Source organism: Myotis lucifugus, unplaced genomic scaffold, assembly GCF_000147115.1.
Source record: "Myotis lucifugus unplaced genomic scaffold, Myoluc2.0 scaffold_0, whole genome shotgun sequence".
Taxonomy (NCBI): domain Eukaryota; kingdom Metazoa; phylum Chordata; class Mammalia; order Chiroptera; family Vespertilionidae; genus Myotis; species Myotis lucifugus.
This window is the reverse complement of record NW_005871048.1, coordinates 20,166,593-20,183,789: the sequence shown is the minus strand read 5'-3', so window position 1 is coordinate 20,183,789 and position 17,197 is coordinate 20,166,593. Positions and strand designations below refer to the sequence as shown.

The following is a 17,197-nucleotide window of genomic DNA, read 5'->3' as shown; positions in this document are numbered from 1 at the left end:
CGGGGCTGCGGGTGCGGCGGGGCTGCGGGTGCTGCGGGGCGCGGGCCGGCCGGCCTTGTCCGGGGCAGCGCGTGTGGACCGGCGCGGAGTGCTGGCTTGAAGCGAAAGCCGCAGATGTCGTTGGGCATCGCCGCCTTCGCCCCACCTGTCGCGGGTCGACTTTGGGGCGGGTGGGAAGCGGGGGAAGGGGTTTCCAGGCCGGCGGCAGTCAGCCCTTGAGCAGGCGGCCCCATTGTGAGGCTGCCAAACTCTAGTGGTGGAATCTGCGAATCTCTGCCAGAAAGGAGATGGGAACACGAAGGGAATGACGGCCCCGTCCCTTCCCCTTGCAGTTGTTCCGCAGCCTTAGGGTCTCCCTGCTGCTTCATCCGCGCCAGTCTGCACCCAGTGGGTTAGTAATTTGTGTCGAGCCAAGATGCGGAGTGTGAATGTGGGTGGCTGTGGCGCACAGGTTAAAACGGGCTGGGAACTTTTTAATCATCTGAGGAATTGGAAGAACGAAAGCAGAAGCATTTTATAGTGTGCTTGCTACTCCTAGCCGAAAGAGCAATTCTTGCACAACATTTCTGACGTTACTAGACTCTTCATTTTACATTCTTTTTCTCAGATGAGCCACCCTACAATTTAGAATGGTTAGTTGGGTTGATTTTAACCCCGTAGAGCAGGCTAGACAGTAGAGAGAGAAATGACCCTTTCCCAAAGTTTATTTCCCCAGGTATTTTTAAACACGGTACTGGTTATTACTGCAGAAGCTTTTGGTCCTTTAATTCAAGACCATGATTTATGCTTACACAATTATGTTCAATGGATGTTTCACAGATTTCTCAGTGTTTTATTATGTACCTGAGTATGCATTATAAACTTTAAAAAAATGACCAAAATGAAATATAAGGATTAATCAGTCCAGAGACCTCTTGATTTGATCTTACATAGAGTCAGTGGATTTGTTTACTGTCTCTATGTAATTTTGTGTACTTTGGAGAGGTACTGTACACATTAACCCTTAAGGATCTAGTGTGGTGGGAGTAACCAAACTTGTATATACAGGATTTTTATCCTGGGTAGGGTGGAGATCAACTCTTTTCCAGAGAGAACTCTGATTTTGTCACTAGTCTATCAAAATATGTTCCTAGTTTTAAGCTTTCATCAGGAAGTTTCGTCAGTTCCACTGTGTACACCTGTCCCGTTTAGGTTATGCTTCCAGAGGCAAGTTTCATGTAAAGACTGCATGGCCGTAACCGGTTTGGCTCAGTGGATAGAGCGTCGGCCTGCGGACTGAAGGGTCCCAGGTTCGATTCCAGTCAAGGGCATGTACCTTGGTTGCGGGCACATCCCCAGTGGGAGGTGTGCAGGAGGCGGCTGATCGATGTTTCTCTCTCATAGATGTTTCTAACTCTCTATCCCTCTCCCTTCCTCTCTGTAAAAAAATCAATAAAATATATTTAAAAAAAAAAAAGACTGCATATGCAGCCCTGCAGTTCTAGTTACCCTCCCTCATATTTGTAGTGAAACTGAATTTTTTTCCTAAAATAGGTGGAAGGATGATTTCATCTAATGATAAGGCATTGATAATCTAGCTTTAATTTCTAGCAGAAATAGAAAATGAGTGCTGTACTTTAAAGGGGTTGCTATTAAAAGAACTGGTAATGGAGAAACACATTTTTGTCTTAGGGAACCCATTATGGGTTGTCTTACAGCGTTGGTGAGGTTAATAATTTGTTTGTAAGCTCAAGGATTGCTTCAGAAAAGTCACACCCTACTTAACGCTTCTTAAAAATTATCGATGATTTTGTTTTTATGAGTTGCAAATTAAAAAGATTATTTTAAAGTAAACTGTACAATGAGCCTGTATGCACAGCTAAGCATTTTTGTTTGTGCGTGTTGTTAAATCATTTTATTTCTGCTCAGTGTTCTGTTTTTGGAGAGATGTTTTGATCCTCTCTTCTAGTGTTTTTAGAGTGATCTTTGAGACTGGTGGATGCAAAGCATTTTCATTAATCTCAACAGAACTTTAAAAATTTTTTTCTAAGTGGTTTTTCATTATTGGTCTTTCCTCAGACAACCTGAGAAGTACTACCTGTTTCAATTTTTGTCTTTGTGTTTTGAGAACTAGAATTAGAACACATAACTTCTACTCTATCAGTTTTCTTTGCCTAAAATTTATCTCGTTTTTCACAACATAATCTTTAATGACTAGTGGAATTTATTTACCAAAATTCACAAGGACTATGTGCTAGCCTTCATATTTATAACCTTATGATTTGGAAGTGATAGATTTTGTTAAATTTTTTCTTATTGCTATTTAGTTAGTGGATCTATGCTGAAGTCTGACTTTTATGGCTTTTTTGTATGTGGTGATTTTGTGTGGGCTTGAACATTTCCAAGTGGCGCTCTCTATATTTGGGGGAAAATCACTCTCTTCTCTGGTTCTCAATGCCATTCAGATTTACTGTTATATCTGTTATATTTACGTATTTCCACATCTGTCTGTCTTTCCCTCTGGCCTGGTCTCAGGCTTCACTTTTTGTATTTGCCCCAGAGTGTGTACAGTGCGCGGGCATAGTAAGAGTTGAAATATTGTTGAATGACTGAATGAGTAAATGAATAACTCAATGGCTGAGTGGATACACCCAAACAGATACTGTATGGGAAGCCATTATGCAAGCAGAGGGACCTTCCTCCCTCCCTACAATCTTTGCCTTTCCATTGTCATATATTACTTTTGAGTAAGATAACAATATAATTGCCCAACTGGGACACTTTTGAGACATAAACAGAGTGCTGTAAATAATTATGCCAGGGCACTGGTGGCTGTGACCTGAGACATGTGGCCATTCTACTTTTGAAGGACATTCTTCTTTATTTACCTCTGATGATATCTATCATCTTGCCTAAGAAATTTGACACACTTGCTAGTTGATGTTTGCAAACTTTTCTATTTGTAGAAGCCTCATTTCCAGTCAAATGCTTGGTGTCTTTTGCTTAGTCACTCATGGCTTCCCTACCCAGAGGCCTGTGGACAACTCTTGACCATACTTAATTTTTCTTATTTTCATTGCTTACAGGTTAATGTCACAGGGCTTTCTATTTGTTTCAGCTGCTTATAGATGAAAGCATTATATACTCTAGTCTGTACTGTGTTTATTTGAATTTGTTTTTCTATGCAGCATTTAGTCCATCTTGTAAGAATTTCACGTGAATTTGTTTCCTCCTTGTGGATTGTTTTTGAGAGGAGATCTGTTGATATCTTGCCAAGCCTTCGTGTTCAAAACATTGGCCAGAATCAATTGCAAGTGTTAGAGATTTTTAAAGTATTCTGAAAACGTTATTTCAAAAGTATTTTGGGTAACTTTAATATTACAGTGTTTTGTTTCTGATGGGAGATGGGTTACTAAAATGTTTTACTGGATTCCTTTATAGGCAATCTCTTAAAGAAGGAATATTCTTTTATTAGTTTCTGGCCTTGCTCTTTTAATTTTTGTTCTTGTTTTCATCATCTTCATCATTGTCTTCCTAGCACCTGTGCATGGTTAGCAGGCCGTTAACAGAACAGTAAGCAGAGTCAGGAATGAGTAAAATCCGAGAACTGGAAAGGAGCTCCTGCACACCTTGGCTTTGCCCTCTGTGGCTCCCCTGGACGCTGTGTTTATATTCTATTTTTGGCTTGGCACCGGCATCATAGGGATAATCAGTTACTACACTTTGTTTACTATGAAAAACATTTCCGAAACTTCCACATCAGCTCCAGTGCAAGAGTTAGATAATGACTTTAAGGCTTCTCCTCTTTCAAATCTGCAATGACGTTTCATATCTAAAGCAGTGTCAGTGGGCTTTGGAGTCAGACGGTTTGGGGTTCAGATTCCTGCTTTGACCCGCAGATAGTATTCAAATATTTTACAGTGGGGATACTGTTTTCCTCAGGGAGCATTTGTTAACATTAAATTGAGTATAGCACCTGACATAGAAGTTGCTCAAGACATTCGTTTCTTTTTATTTCCCTTCCCCATTAAAAGTGTATTTACTTAAATAAGAAATAACTTGAACTTTATAATATTAGTATTGGGGAAATTCTTTTGGGGGTGGTTATTTTCAATAAAATGTCTTATTAGGTAACCATTGTGGTTACATTACAGTTCACTTTATGTTAAAACCAGGGGCTGCAGTGGTGGAGTAGAACCAAGTCGCAATTATCTAGGTTTCTTGGTTACCCAATTTGAGAATAGTTTGTGGCAAAAGAAATGAAAGGGAGTGTGTTACCTAAATCTAAAGTTCCAAAGGCTGAAACGTGTTAGTTTCTTGAAATGACAGTTCGTGATGCATTAACTTCCTCCAGTTTCTCAATCCGTAGAAGCAAATACCTTTAATTCAGTGATTGTGCATTTCCTTTGAATAAAACTCTTCTGGGCTGGTAAGGGAAGTAATACAGTGACAAACTCCTTGCCCTTTCCCTTGCTGTTTGTATTCTGTTGGACTGTTGCCACTTCAGGCTCTGTGCACCTATGTAGGTAAAATGTGTCCCCCCCTCTGCCCCGCCCCCGAGGCTAAACACAGCAGTAGAAAACCCAACAACCCAGAAACCTTTACAGGTGGAAAAGACTTTGGGAAGTTTTCTCTTACACCTTTACCTCCCCAGGTAAGAGGGAAAGGCACCGAGGAGATGCTAGAAACCTTAAGCAATGTGATAACTGTAGAGGAGTGTTTTTTCAAGTTGTTCTCTGTGGGGGTTTTTCTGTTTGTTGGTTTTTAATGTTTTCCAAGAGCCTTCCAATCATTTGCGTCAGAGCAGTCTTACAAAGGATTTTATTGTTGCTATTTTATGGCTAAAATGAGTAGATAACAAAAATTAATTGCATAATAACATCACACATCGTAAAAGGCTTTGCAGCATGCAGAGCACGTTCACTCATCTATCTCATCTCACTTGATCCACATAACTACAGTGTGAGGGAGGAAGGATGCTGTTGTCCTCCATTCAAACATTGCTAAGCAAGGTCGTGAGGTAGACTTCTTAGTTAGGCTAGGGCTAGGACCTCTTCATTTGAACCCAACCTCGGGGTTATTTCTTTCATAGGCTACTGTGCGTCTGTTGAACCTGTAAATAAATGGGACGTGGGTGGTGGAACCAACATTTAAATCCCTGAGATTTAGCCCAGGTAGCTATTTGTGGTCTCAGGTAGAGCTTAAGCAACAGAACACAGAGGAACAAACTTGATAAAACGTTTGCGGTTTAATTTAGCTGGAAAAATTAAAAATTATTTTAATTAAATTAATTGCTATTGTATCCTATGTAACCTGTACCTGGTATTAGTACTTCTTGCCAGTTTTGCTGTTAGAATTGGCATAATTGCTTTACAAGTTTTGTTACTTGTTAAATTAAAGGTTTATTTTTGTATCTCATGTTTAGTATCTCGAATAGAGCAGAAAAATTATGCCTGTGTTCCCTTGGGACTCATTGGAAATTGTACAGTGACATCTTCTGGGATTTAGTCTGGTGAGTTGTATTTTGCCTTTTCTGTTTGTTAACCAGTTGTATAAACATATCATAATGTGTTTTAAGAATTACATGAACTGATAAATGTGAAATCTCAGTATATTACTGCAAATATGTATATTATAATTATGAAAATTTTAATTATTAGATTTTTATTTAATTAGTTAAATTTTAATTGAGAACTGAAATTATTGTTGCAAAATGCTAACATATTTGAAAATTTCCTTTTTTAATTCCTGTAAGATAAATGAGGTCTTATGGAATATTTCATAATATAGTAGTTAAGAGATAGTTGCTCTAATTTCAAGGAATAATATACACTAGACTGGCAAAAAGTTCTAGTGTATATTATTGTACATAAAGAATGGCAAGCAGGTGACTGAAAGAACATCATTTTCACTTAGTTGGATAGCAGTTCACTGCAAGTGTGACATTCCTTTTATCACACCATGAATTTAAACTTAAAAATATGCAATGCTGTTGTTTTCCTTTAGTTGTCTTTTTTCAGTCTGTGTATCTGTGCTGACACAGTTGTTCATATGGCTCCAAGTCTTTGAAGGGGGAAAAAAATTAATAATGACTCTGTAACTCTTTAGCATTTTATAGACTAGACTAGTGTGAGTTCATGCTTTGGTGTGACATCCTACTAGGCCAATATCTTTATAAGTCCTTTTTTCAAACTACTTAGAGTGGTTATAATCTTTGAAAAGGGCAATTTCATGATAAATGATTTCCAGTTGATCAGTCAGCCCCAGAATGAGTCAAAGGGACAGTGGGGAAACACAAACAGTTTTGTTTGTTAAGTAGATATAGCTTAACAAATCTATGAAAATGCATTTTAAAACATTGAAAAAATGGAAACATTACTAATATTTGTTTTGAAGAAAAGAGCAGGAAGTTTGAACATCAGAAGTACAAAGTACTTTTAGAGGATGTTAAATAAGAATGTGGCTGGGTCACTGGCTCATAAAGCTGAAATAAAGCACAGAATTTGGTCCTCCAATTTTTAAAATTCTTCAAATTGTATATTCTCAGAATCAGAAGGTATCTTAATGGTTGCCCCCTCTATGTTTGAATACCTTAAGTGACAGGTCACTTACTACTTCTCAAGTTGGTTCATTTCCCCTTTTGCAGCTCGGCTAGAATGTCCTTCTGTTTACATATATAACTACATCTATAACTATGTGTACATATGTGTACATATGTATCTGGAAAGATGTAGATACACACACACACATACTCACACACTCTTGTAGCTACAGGAATAGAAAATTCAGAGGATCATCAAAAAACTTGGAAATATGTCACAGCTTATTTTATTTTTAAAGTCAGACTTATTAAAATATAATTTATATACAGCAAAATTCACCCTGTTAAGGTATAGAGTTTGATGAGTTTTGACAGATATAATCAATTGTGTATTGACCACTTCAGTCAATATAGAAAATACTGTCACCACCCTCCAAAATTCCCTTTACCACTTCGTTCATCCCCTTCCCCCAGCCCCATCCCTAGGCAGCCATTGATTGATTTCTGTCCAATAGTTTTGCATGTTCCAGAATGTCATGTAAGTGGAATCACACAGCATGTAGCATTTTCTGTCTGCTCCTTTCACTGACTGTAAACCTAGTTTGCTCCTTTCCATCGCCGAGTGGTATTTTATTGTATGGACAGAGCACAGTTTATCCATTTTCCTGTTGGTGGACGTTTGCTTTGTTTCCACGTTTGATGATTATGAATGAAGCTGTTGTAAACAGTCACATTCAGTTATTTGTGTGAACATATAGTTTCACGTGTCCTAGGTTAATATCTACAAGTAGGGTACGTGGGTTGTTTAGTAATCATTTATTTAAATTTGTAAGGAACTGTCAAACTGTTTTCCAAAGTGGCTGTACCTAACAGGCTTCTGAGAAGCTAAAATAACTGCACCAAGTGTATGCAGATGAGGGACCTGATTCTCATTAGCACAGGTTTATTTTTATTTTATATCCAGTTTTAACAAGTTTGGTTAGCAGATTTATTTAAAGCCCACAGTGGATTAGGAACAGTAAACTTGAAGGCCTTAGGAATAGGTGTTAGCAATTGGTCCCTAATGTGATGGTCACTGATATGACTAATACTATTGGTTTAAAAAAAAAAAAAGGTGGGGCCGGAACTCATAGGGGTGAAATTCTTCTGTCTGACAAGGTCCCAGACATGAAGGTTTCTTATAATCACCTGGCGATCTTTTACAATTCAGAGCCCAGGCGAATTAAGTCACGATCCGGGTAGAGCACAGACCTCAGTGTTTTTTTGCAGCTCCTTAGATGATGCCAGTGTAGGCAGGGTTGGAACCACATGGTGGTTAGAAGCACAGCAGCAGGATGAACCCAGGAGCACTGACCTTGGAGCCAGCAGCCCTGGGACTGCCTGCCTGGCTCTGGGCAAATCCCTGCCTTGTGCCTTCAGGGTTGTCTGCTCTGTAATCGGAGGTTCCAGGTAGGTGAACTCCAAGATGATTCTGCACTACAATGTGATGGTTCTTGATATTATTAACCTCATAATAGCCATGCTTAAGAGACTCCATTTCCCAAGCATTGGCTCTATTCTGAAAGGTTTGTTTCAGGTACCTCTTGAACAGAATTCTGTTCACATGATGCCATTTTCGTTCAGTATATTTTAGACAGTTATGTTATATCTGTTTTCTCTTAAGTGATATTGCTGTAGGTTTCTAAAAACAGTTCAAGCATATGGAGCAGTTTTTTTTGTTTTGTTACTGAGGATGACTTTTTTTTTTATAAGCCTGATTTAAAAAAAAAAATTCAGTACTTCTTTGTATAACAGTTGTGAAACTTATCAGCTATTTTAAGAAATGGTCTAAGGACTAAGGCATCTAGGTTATATTTTAAAAATGTTGCTCCTTTTGCCAAATGTATAGGAGTTGTTCGGAGCTGATCAGTTGCCATACAGGTCACAGTGCTTTAAATGTGCTCATCTTGGTGCATCAGGTTCCCCTGCATGTGTTCTGAGGTTTGGATGTTTGCTTTAGTTTCAGCCAAAATTCCCAGTGGCGTGCCGCACCCATTGTTTTTAAAATGTGCACTGTGTACATTTTTCTGGTAAATGTTAAAGTGTTACTTGTCTCATGTTGTCTAGTTTGAATCCTCGTATATTTCAAGGAAATATAGTGGTACCTGTGAACATGGTCAGGTCTTTCATATGTGTTATAAATGTACTTCAGTATCATTGCTACTGATTGGACTGTGAGAGAATGTGATATTGAAGAACCTTAGGTGTCATTTGAAGAATTACGTTTGTTCCTGGTACTTGTTTAAGAAACTGAGTTTTAAAAGCATTGTTCAACTACAAGTTGACTTTTGTTGCTTTTTCTGTTTTGGACTCTTCTATCTACTACAATCTTGCTGCTTCTGTTATTATAACAACACTTTTTCTGTTTCCTGTTGCCAGTCTTTATTTTTGCTTTTAACTATACATGAAAGGCAGTAATGGAAGCAATAGGGTATTGCTGGTTTCTGACTTTTAGTGTTCTGCATTGCAGAAGTTAGCATTGGACCTGAGTTAGCATTGGACCTGATTTCTCAGTTCACATTTATTCTTATTGCTGCAGTGGGGGTGGGGGGGGTGGGGGGGGGTGCCTGTTGCACATATCTGCATTGTATACCAGAGTGCTTTGTAATCATTTATCTTGCAAGCATGCTTTTTTGATACAAGGTTATTTTAGAATATGAAACAAAATGCTTAGTGGTGAATAAGTTTGTTAAAAACTTACAAGCATATTTTTCATGGTAAAATGTGAAGAATTTGTTGCTAAAACACAGGCCATCTCCAGTTGTAGTCATTCATTCCCGATGAATGACTTTTAATAAGAAATTTTGCAGTCTAAAATATTGAACATCCATATATCAAGATATGCTGACTTTGAGACCACTAGGTCTTTACTACCTTTAGCATCACCCTTTTTATGTAGATTTCCAGAATTAGAAAATACCTAGACTTCCTCTATTTCAGGTAAGACAGTACATATGCCACTTAGGCCCATTTGAAAGATAACCTGAGAAAGTTGATTCTGTAACTACTGTCAGGTTCTTGCCCCAATATTTAAATCCAGTTAGGAAATTATCAGGAATTTAACCGCATAGAAAGTTTTTATTTTCAGTCACATTGAAGAAGTTAGCATTCCACCCAGCTCAAAATGAAATATTCTCCAGTCATTGTTCCCTTGTCTGAAACCCAAGGCTCCACATAATGGATGTTCTTTAGAAAGGCAATATGGCCGAAACCGGTTTGGCTCAGTGGATAGAGCGTCGGCCTGCGGACTGAAAGGTCCCAGGTTCGATTCCGGTCAAGGGCATGTACCTGGGTTGTGGGCACATCCCCGGTGGGAGAGGTGGGAGATGTACAGGAGGCAGCTGATCGATGTTTCTCTCTCATTGATGTTTCTGACTCTCTATCTCTCTCCCTTCCTCTCTGTAAAAAAATCAATAACACATAATGGATGTTCTTTAGAAAGGCAATATGTAAGTGGAAAGGATCTTAAAAAAAAAATCTAAGCAATTTGTAGAAGTTCTGGTTGTACCCTTCTCATTCCTACTTCAATATCTGGAGCTGGAGATGTTCTTGTACATATGACTACCCTATAGAGACCAATGGAACCACCTAAAAGATCTGTTAGTTTTGAGACTATGCTATAGTTTGGAGAGAAGTATTGATGCTTTATAGCTAAAAAATGCAAACAAATTTTCAACCCTTAGAATTATTCACTTAGAGATGTTCACTATATATTACAGCTATATATATAAAGATTTAGAATGAGCATTTTTGTGTTCCAGTGCAGCAAGACTCTGGTTCAGAAATTTTACATTGGGTATTGACCTTAGTTACTTATTTGTGAAGAGGGTATTGGCAGTGCTTATTTCTTTTAACTTTTTTGTTAAATCATGTTTTCTACCTGGAGTATGTTGTTCATGTCATTCTAGTATGTTGGTTTCTTATACCAGACCACTCTGTTGAAATTTCCAGAGTTCTTAAACCACATCTAATTAAGAATGTAGGTTAAATCATTGTCTGTCAGGTGGATGCCTGAAGATCCTGTTGGTTATTTTACCCACACCAGGTAATGTTTTTTATGGTGTTTTGGTTGCTGGAAACTTAACCAGTGATAGTTCTCATCTAACAGTGATATCTAGTTCATGCCACACATTGCCTCACTCCACTTTTCTAATTTTCTAGGTACTTATTTTCTAGCTGCTATGTAACTTTTGCCTTTTATTCTCAAACCTTTGTATCCTACCGTCATTTATCCTTAACGCTGAGAGATTCTAGGCATTCCTGATGGTCTGCCTTGATGCAGCAGGATTGACTTCATGCGGGAACACATTTTTGATGATCCTATTGTCCACTCTTCTTTCCTGTGACTTTGTACACCATTAACTTGCTTAGCAATTTTTCTCCCTCATAGGGAAAAAAAAAGTGACTTTCAGCCTAGCCTCTGTTTGAATTATTCCCCAATTCAGAATGGGTGGGATGTGAAACATGGATTTTAGGAAGTTCATAATATACCAAGTGCAAATTCTGTAAGGTGGCTGGTAGAAATCCTTGGACTGTCATAGACTGCCAGATTTGGAAGAGACCTGGGCCAATGCCACTTAACGCGACTGATGCTTGAGTGTCACCACCTGGGTAACTACTCGGGAGGGCGCTCAGTCTGTGTGTTTGCTCCCTTGCCTCCACAGCCCTGGTTGTTTGGGCCTCACTGACCCTCCTCTGCTTGTCTTTTCAGAATAAAGTATCAGAATCACTTCTGCCTGTCAGGTTACACAGGTTGGAGGCCTTCCGATAAGCTGTTCCCTTGTGCTCTTATCTGGATAACAGAATTCGCAAGAAAGGGAGGGTTAGTTTGTCATTTGGCTTAGAGTAAACATTTGTTTCTTCAGCATAAAATTGGATGAAGCTTCAGACGGCCCTCTGAAGTTTATGAGATGAGAAATCTTTAGGTTTTGGTATGCAGATCAAAGTAGCCGGTAGTCACCTACTTCCATCCTCTCCATAGAGAAATAAATTACACAATCAAATACAAATTTGTCTTTACAGTAATAAAATAGAAAAAGCCAATTACTTTAAATCTAGAAGGGTTGAGAGGCTAAGGTGTTTGGTTAAATTAAAATTGTAAATACTTAAGATTTAGAGTACAATGTAAGTAAAACTATATTGATCCCTTTAGCATTTGTTTTAACTCAGGAATTAAACTTAATTTTCAGTTGACATATAGATGTGGACTGTCGTAAAGGCAGGATGGCATCTGGTAACTTCATAGTCTTGGTTTATTTATTTTCTAATGAAGGAAGTGCAGCATGCAAATGAAGGAATAAGGTTGTGACTTTCTTTAGGTTTCTAATTGCTTGGATTAAAAAAAAATGTTTTAATTGGCCCTAGCTGGTTTGGCTCAGTGGATAGAACATCAGCCTGTGGACGGAAGGGTCCTTCCTGGGTTTGATTCCGGTCAAGGGCAGGTACCTGGGTTGCAGGCTCCTCCCTGGCCCGGGCCCTGATAGGGACTCGTGCAGGAGGCAACCAATCGATGTGTTTCTCTCACATTGATGTTTCTCTCTGTCTTTTCCTCTCTCTCCCACTCTTTCTAAAAATCAGTGGAAAAATATCCTCAGGTAAGGATTTAAAAACTATATAAATATATGTTTTAATTGATTTCAGAGACAGGAAGGGAGAGGAAGAGTGGGATAGAAACATCAGTGATGAGAGAGAATCATCGATGGGCTGCCTCTTTCACACCCCCAACTGTGGATCGAGCCTGTAACACGGGCATGTGCCCTGAGTGGACATTGAACCGTGACCTCCTGGTTCATAGGTCCATGCTCAGCCTCAGAGCCACATAGGCCGGGCTCTAATTGCTTGGCTTTTAAACAGATACCCAAATTTTAGGAAATGCATCCGTTAGGAAAAGGTTTTGTTTTACAAAAGGACTCATAAGAATTATTTAATATAATAACCTTTTTCAATAAATATTTAATCTTAAAATCAATTACTACATGACATGATTATAGTAAGCAATCTGACATACTTAAAACTGTGTTATCTACATCTAATTGAGGATCAAGTAGAAATAAACTTTCTCAGAAATGCCATTGTCATTCAGGTTCCCTTAGTATTTTATTTTCCAAAATTTGATTTATATGTGATTTTCTAGAATCTGGCCATTATTTGTGGTACTTCTTGTCAATGAGATTTCCAAACAATGTAATGAGATTATTGTGATGAATAACATTAGTATTCTTCATTCATTATGAATTCTTCTGCCATTTACTAAACGGTTCAAAAGTGTAGTGTCCTAGATGGCATGTTTTATGATTAAATGTTCTAAAATAACATCTGATATTTTATATATGTTTCATATTAAAAATGATTTATTGTATTTAGGATTAACTTTTAAAGTACAAAATGGTTAATTTTGCGTAATTCATTGGGAACATGGAAGGAGGAACATTTACAAGGTTTGGGGGAACCTTCCACTGAGACTTCGCCTTACCATAAGAAAAGCTTTTTAGGCCTACATTGAATCTTTGCAGAAATGGATTAGCTTTTATCGTTTTCATTATATGCCCCGTAAACACAGTTGAAAAGAATTGCAGGTTGAAGAGCTGAGCACGTATTTTTAATCATATGATGGAAAATGAAAAGATTTTAATTTTCATATTGGAAAGAGTTTGTAGATTCTTGTGAAACTGTGTATGATTATTCTTATTTGCTTAATGTTGAGATCTGTATTTGATTTGCTTAATATCGCTTCAAGTAGTAAACTTGGCGTGATTGAATGGAGCACTGGTTTTAGAGAAGTATTGTTATCTGTAGGCTTCTCCTTACTTTGAACTTTAATTTAACCTGCCTTGAGTTCTTAGAGGCAGAGAAGTAGTAGTCATTTCATGCCTGCTCTGGAACGTGTAGTAGACAGATAAAAATCTGTCCAATGTACATTGGCTGTTTTCCAGGCCAGAGTTACTTCATGCTCCTTCAGCCTTCTAAAATGACCCAGCTTGGCCCAAGGTTCTGCGCGTTACACTCTTCTAATCTGTCTGTCTACTTTTAGGAGTGTGCAGACTGGTGCCTAAAATGGAAGTAGATGTTAATGGAGAGGCCAGAAGTACCCTGAGCACCCTGCCCTTGCCCGTGGCTGAGGTGAGCTCCCCGGGGAAGGCAGAGGCCGAGAAGCCCCGCTGCTCCAGCACGCCGTGCTCGCCGATGCGCCGGACGGTCTCAGGCTACCAGATCCTCCACATGGACTCGAACTATTTGGTTGGCTTCACTACTGGCGAGGAACTCCTGAAGTTGGCCCAGAAGTGCACAGGAGGTGAAGAGAGTAAGGGAGAAGCCGTGCCTTCCTTGCGCTCCAAGCAGCTGGATGCAGGACTTGCACGTTCCTCTCGTTTATATAAAACCAGAAGTAGGTACTACCAACCGTATGAGATTCCAGCTGTCAATGGCAGGAGGCGAAGGCGGATGCCCAGCTCAGGAGACAAGTGCACTAAATCTTTACCTTATGAACCTTATAAGGCCCTCCATGGGCCCCTGCCTCTTTGTCTTCTTAAAGGTAAGAGGGCTCACTCCAAATCTCTGGACTACCTCAATCTAGATAAAATGAGCATCAAGGAGCCAGCTGACACAGAAGTGCTACAGTACCAGCTTCAGCACCTAACCCTCAGAGGGGACCGTGTGTTTGCTAGGAATAACACATGAATGACCTGCGGAATGTGTAAACCAGTTTATGACAGCCTACACTCGGCCAGAAAAAGCCCACTGTTGGACTCTGTACAGGACTCTCCACATTATAGATGGTTATATCTGCTAAGTGTTCCAGGAACATAAAAATTGTTCGGATCAAATTTGAATACAGAAATAAAATCACAGGTACTTGGGGAGAAATCATTCTAGAGCACGCAACTACAAAGAAAACAGAATGTTGACCATTAGTTTGTATAGCTTTTTAGCTAGGAAAAAAGGCTTGGTACGGTAAGAGCTTTATGATTCTAACGCTCGAATTGGGAATGCTATCTGCTCGGTTGTTGCTGACATGGTATGATTCATTAGAAATTCATATCTTAAGTACTCAAGTACTTCTTTAATCTCTGTATTTTACTATACAATGTATGTCATGATTTGTTTTATGAAATTTAGAACTTGAACATTGCTGAATTTTGGACCACTTTTTATTTTTAAATATTGAGTTTAAATATTTTATAACTGGTTTTGCACTGGAAAAAAAAACACAACAACTAACATTTCCGATTGACACAAGAGCATAATCTTTCTTCACTTGCCTCAATAATATTATTGAGCAATGAATTTTTTATTTCCGCATGGAAAGTTACTGATCTCTATGGCTGTAAAATATTTCTTTATAGTGTTAACATGTCTTAATAAAATTAAATTTGGGATACAAAGTATTTATTTTACAATAGGTGGGGGGAGGGGGAAGCTTTTCCAGAAAGTTTCCAATATGAAGTTTTCATGAGTTGAAAAAGTTTCCTTTGGGCTTATTTTCTAATTTAAAATTCATCTGGAACTTTAAAATGGAAAGGATTCTTTTAATTGTGGATTATAGGCATAATACTGTTTGCATCTGAATGTTCTGTAAGTGAATGGAACTTTAATAGAGGAACTCATGATTTCTACTATCGAATGCTTAATCGAAGTATGAAGTGATACCATTCAGCATGGCATCGGGTCATCCCAGTTTTAGGTTTTTGCCGCGCAAGCACTCATTGAAATTCCAGTTTCTAGGATTAGTGTAGGAGCCTAAAGTGCTCTGCAGATTTAATAGGTTAAACCTGGATTACTTACCAATTTATGTCAATTGCACTGGTTTAATTTGTTGCTAAAGAAATACTGTCCTGGCTTTAGTAACAAATACAGCTCAACTATTCTTGAATATATTTTGGAAAAAAAATGTATGTCACTTACCTTTTTTAAAAGTTTCTATTTCTTTTCTTTTTTGACTCTTGAAGGTGCAATTTATTACTGAATTGGCATTTCTGGCAGCATAGAACTGCTTATTTTTTAAAGTTTATTTTGGGGGCTGTGAGTTTCTTGGGTGTTAGCACTCTTGCTTATAAAATAAGAACACCTTTTAATTAATGAATGGGCCATTCCTGGTGCAGTTGTGACTTTTCTTTAGCCGGAATGAATGGCAAACTATTTAGAGCAGAATAAGTATTAGAGACCCCTAGGAACTCTTAATCAACATTTATTCTGCTTTCACTGAGGCAGACCTTATGAAAGAACCTTGGTGAAGTTGGCCCATAACTTACTGATTTGATCAAATTTCTTGGTGGGCTGGAAATTTTCAGCTGTTGATACTTTAACGTAAATTGCACCTTTGTAACATATTGACAAATGGTCACTAGGATTAACCATCTCTATACAGTCATTAGTTTGACAAGAAATAGAATCCTGTCAGATGCCAAAGAGTTGGGATTTTTACGTTTAATGATTAGACATCGTTATTTATTGATGATTTACCCTGTGGAACTGTATTATTTCTAACTATGAAATAAAAGGGTGATGTAAACACACATTGTTGTGTGATGCTTTAAACGAGGTCCACCATCAATAGGCTGGTTGCCGTTCAAGAATTCCACCTAAGCACTTATTTTTAGGCCCTGTTTTTGTTTTGAAAAGTTACTTTTGGTGCTCCTCCACATTTCAAGGTAAAGGATGTATTCATGGCAATGATTGTATTCTGTGTACCTGTGAGAGCTGTCTCTGCCTGTGCACCTAAATAACTTCTTGAGCTAAATAAAAATATGTAGCTTTTTGTTTTGTTTTGTTTTTCCCTTAAAGACAAGTAAAACTCTGTGGCAAAAATGAATGGGTTAAAGTTGGAGCTATGGCACATTTGCTATGTCTGATTAGTAAAGATGCATAACTTTTAAGTTTGATTTCCTAGAAAGTTTTGAAACTCTAGGTCAGTAGTTTTCAAAATGTGATTGCAGAGCCCCTTCCTTCATGCCTTCTTGGTTTTTCTGCACTCCATGGCCTGGTGCTCCTGTGGTAGATGCTGTCCTAGCGAGAAAAAAGGTTAGGCTGGGTCTCTTTTATCTGAAAAAAGTCCCATATCATTTAGTCTTTGAACGTGTTGTGTTTTTGAACTCCCCCCACCATTTTTATTCAATTGAATATTCCATACTAAACAGAGCACACTTCTGGTCATACAGACTGACGATGTTATCTTCTAGTATTTGCCCTTAAATACATTGCAGTACCACAGAACTTTAAGTTTTCTTTTGAAAAATATGTTCTAGAGCAGCGGTCACCAACTGGTGGTCCGTGAGGTCCGAAAGGTTGGCGACCGCTGTTCTAGAGGCCCAGCTGATGTATAAGTAGCTATAGCATAAGTAGCTATAGAATTTCAGTCCTCGCCTCAGACTTGCTCCCCTGACTTCCATCCAGTTGCATGTGCACCTCTGGTTCCTGGGCTCCTCTGGCCTTCAGTCAGGGAAGAAAAGACTCAGGGGATGAATTAAAATCTAAACTCATTTGGAACCCAACATTTGGTTTCAGGGCCCATCACGTCCTGTCCATTGCCTGTGATGCCCATGTGTGGGGCACTGTCTTTTCTCTTCCTTGAGATGCTTATTTAAATGATTTTAATATTTGGGGCTTGAGGAAGCTTTTTTTTAGAAGATTCTACATTAACTT

The 17,197-nt window shown here is 38.6% G+C and overlaps 1 protein-coding gene across 5 annotated transcripts in view; it reads left to right on the top strand.

Moving 5' to 3' along the window:
* CUNH5orf30 (chromosome unknown C5orf30 homolog) overlaps positions 1-16,314 on the top strand; it is a 17,319-nt gene extending 1,005 nt beyond the window's left edge. The window contains exons 2-4 of one of the 5 annotated variants that reach the window (XM_023749570.1): positions 3,168-3,289; positions 5,405-5,491; positions 13,590-16,314. In XM_023749570.1, coding sequence (XP_023605338.1) covers positions 13,613-14,236 — 624 coding nt within the window. In that variant the 5' untranslated portion in view covers positions 3,168-3,289; positions 5,405-5,491; positions 13,590-13,612 and the 3' untranslated portion in view covers positions 14,237-16,314. Of the gene's footprint in view, positions 1-201; positions 392-3,167; positions 3,290-3,550; positions 4,634-5,404; positions 5,492-13,589 lie in introns of those variants that run through there. The other 4 variants (XM_023749577.1, XM_023749584.1, XM_023749566.1 and 1 more) reach the window with 4 other exon arrangements.
* Positions 16,315-17,197: the final 883 nt, after the last annotated feature.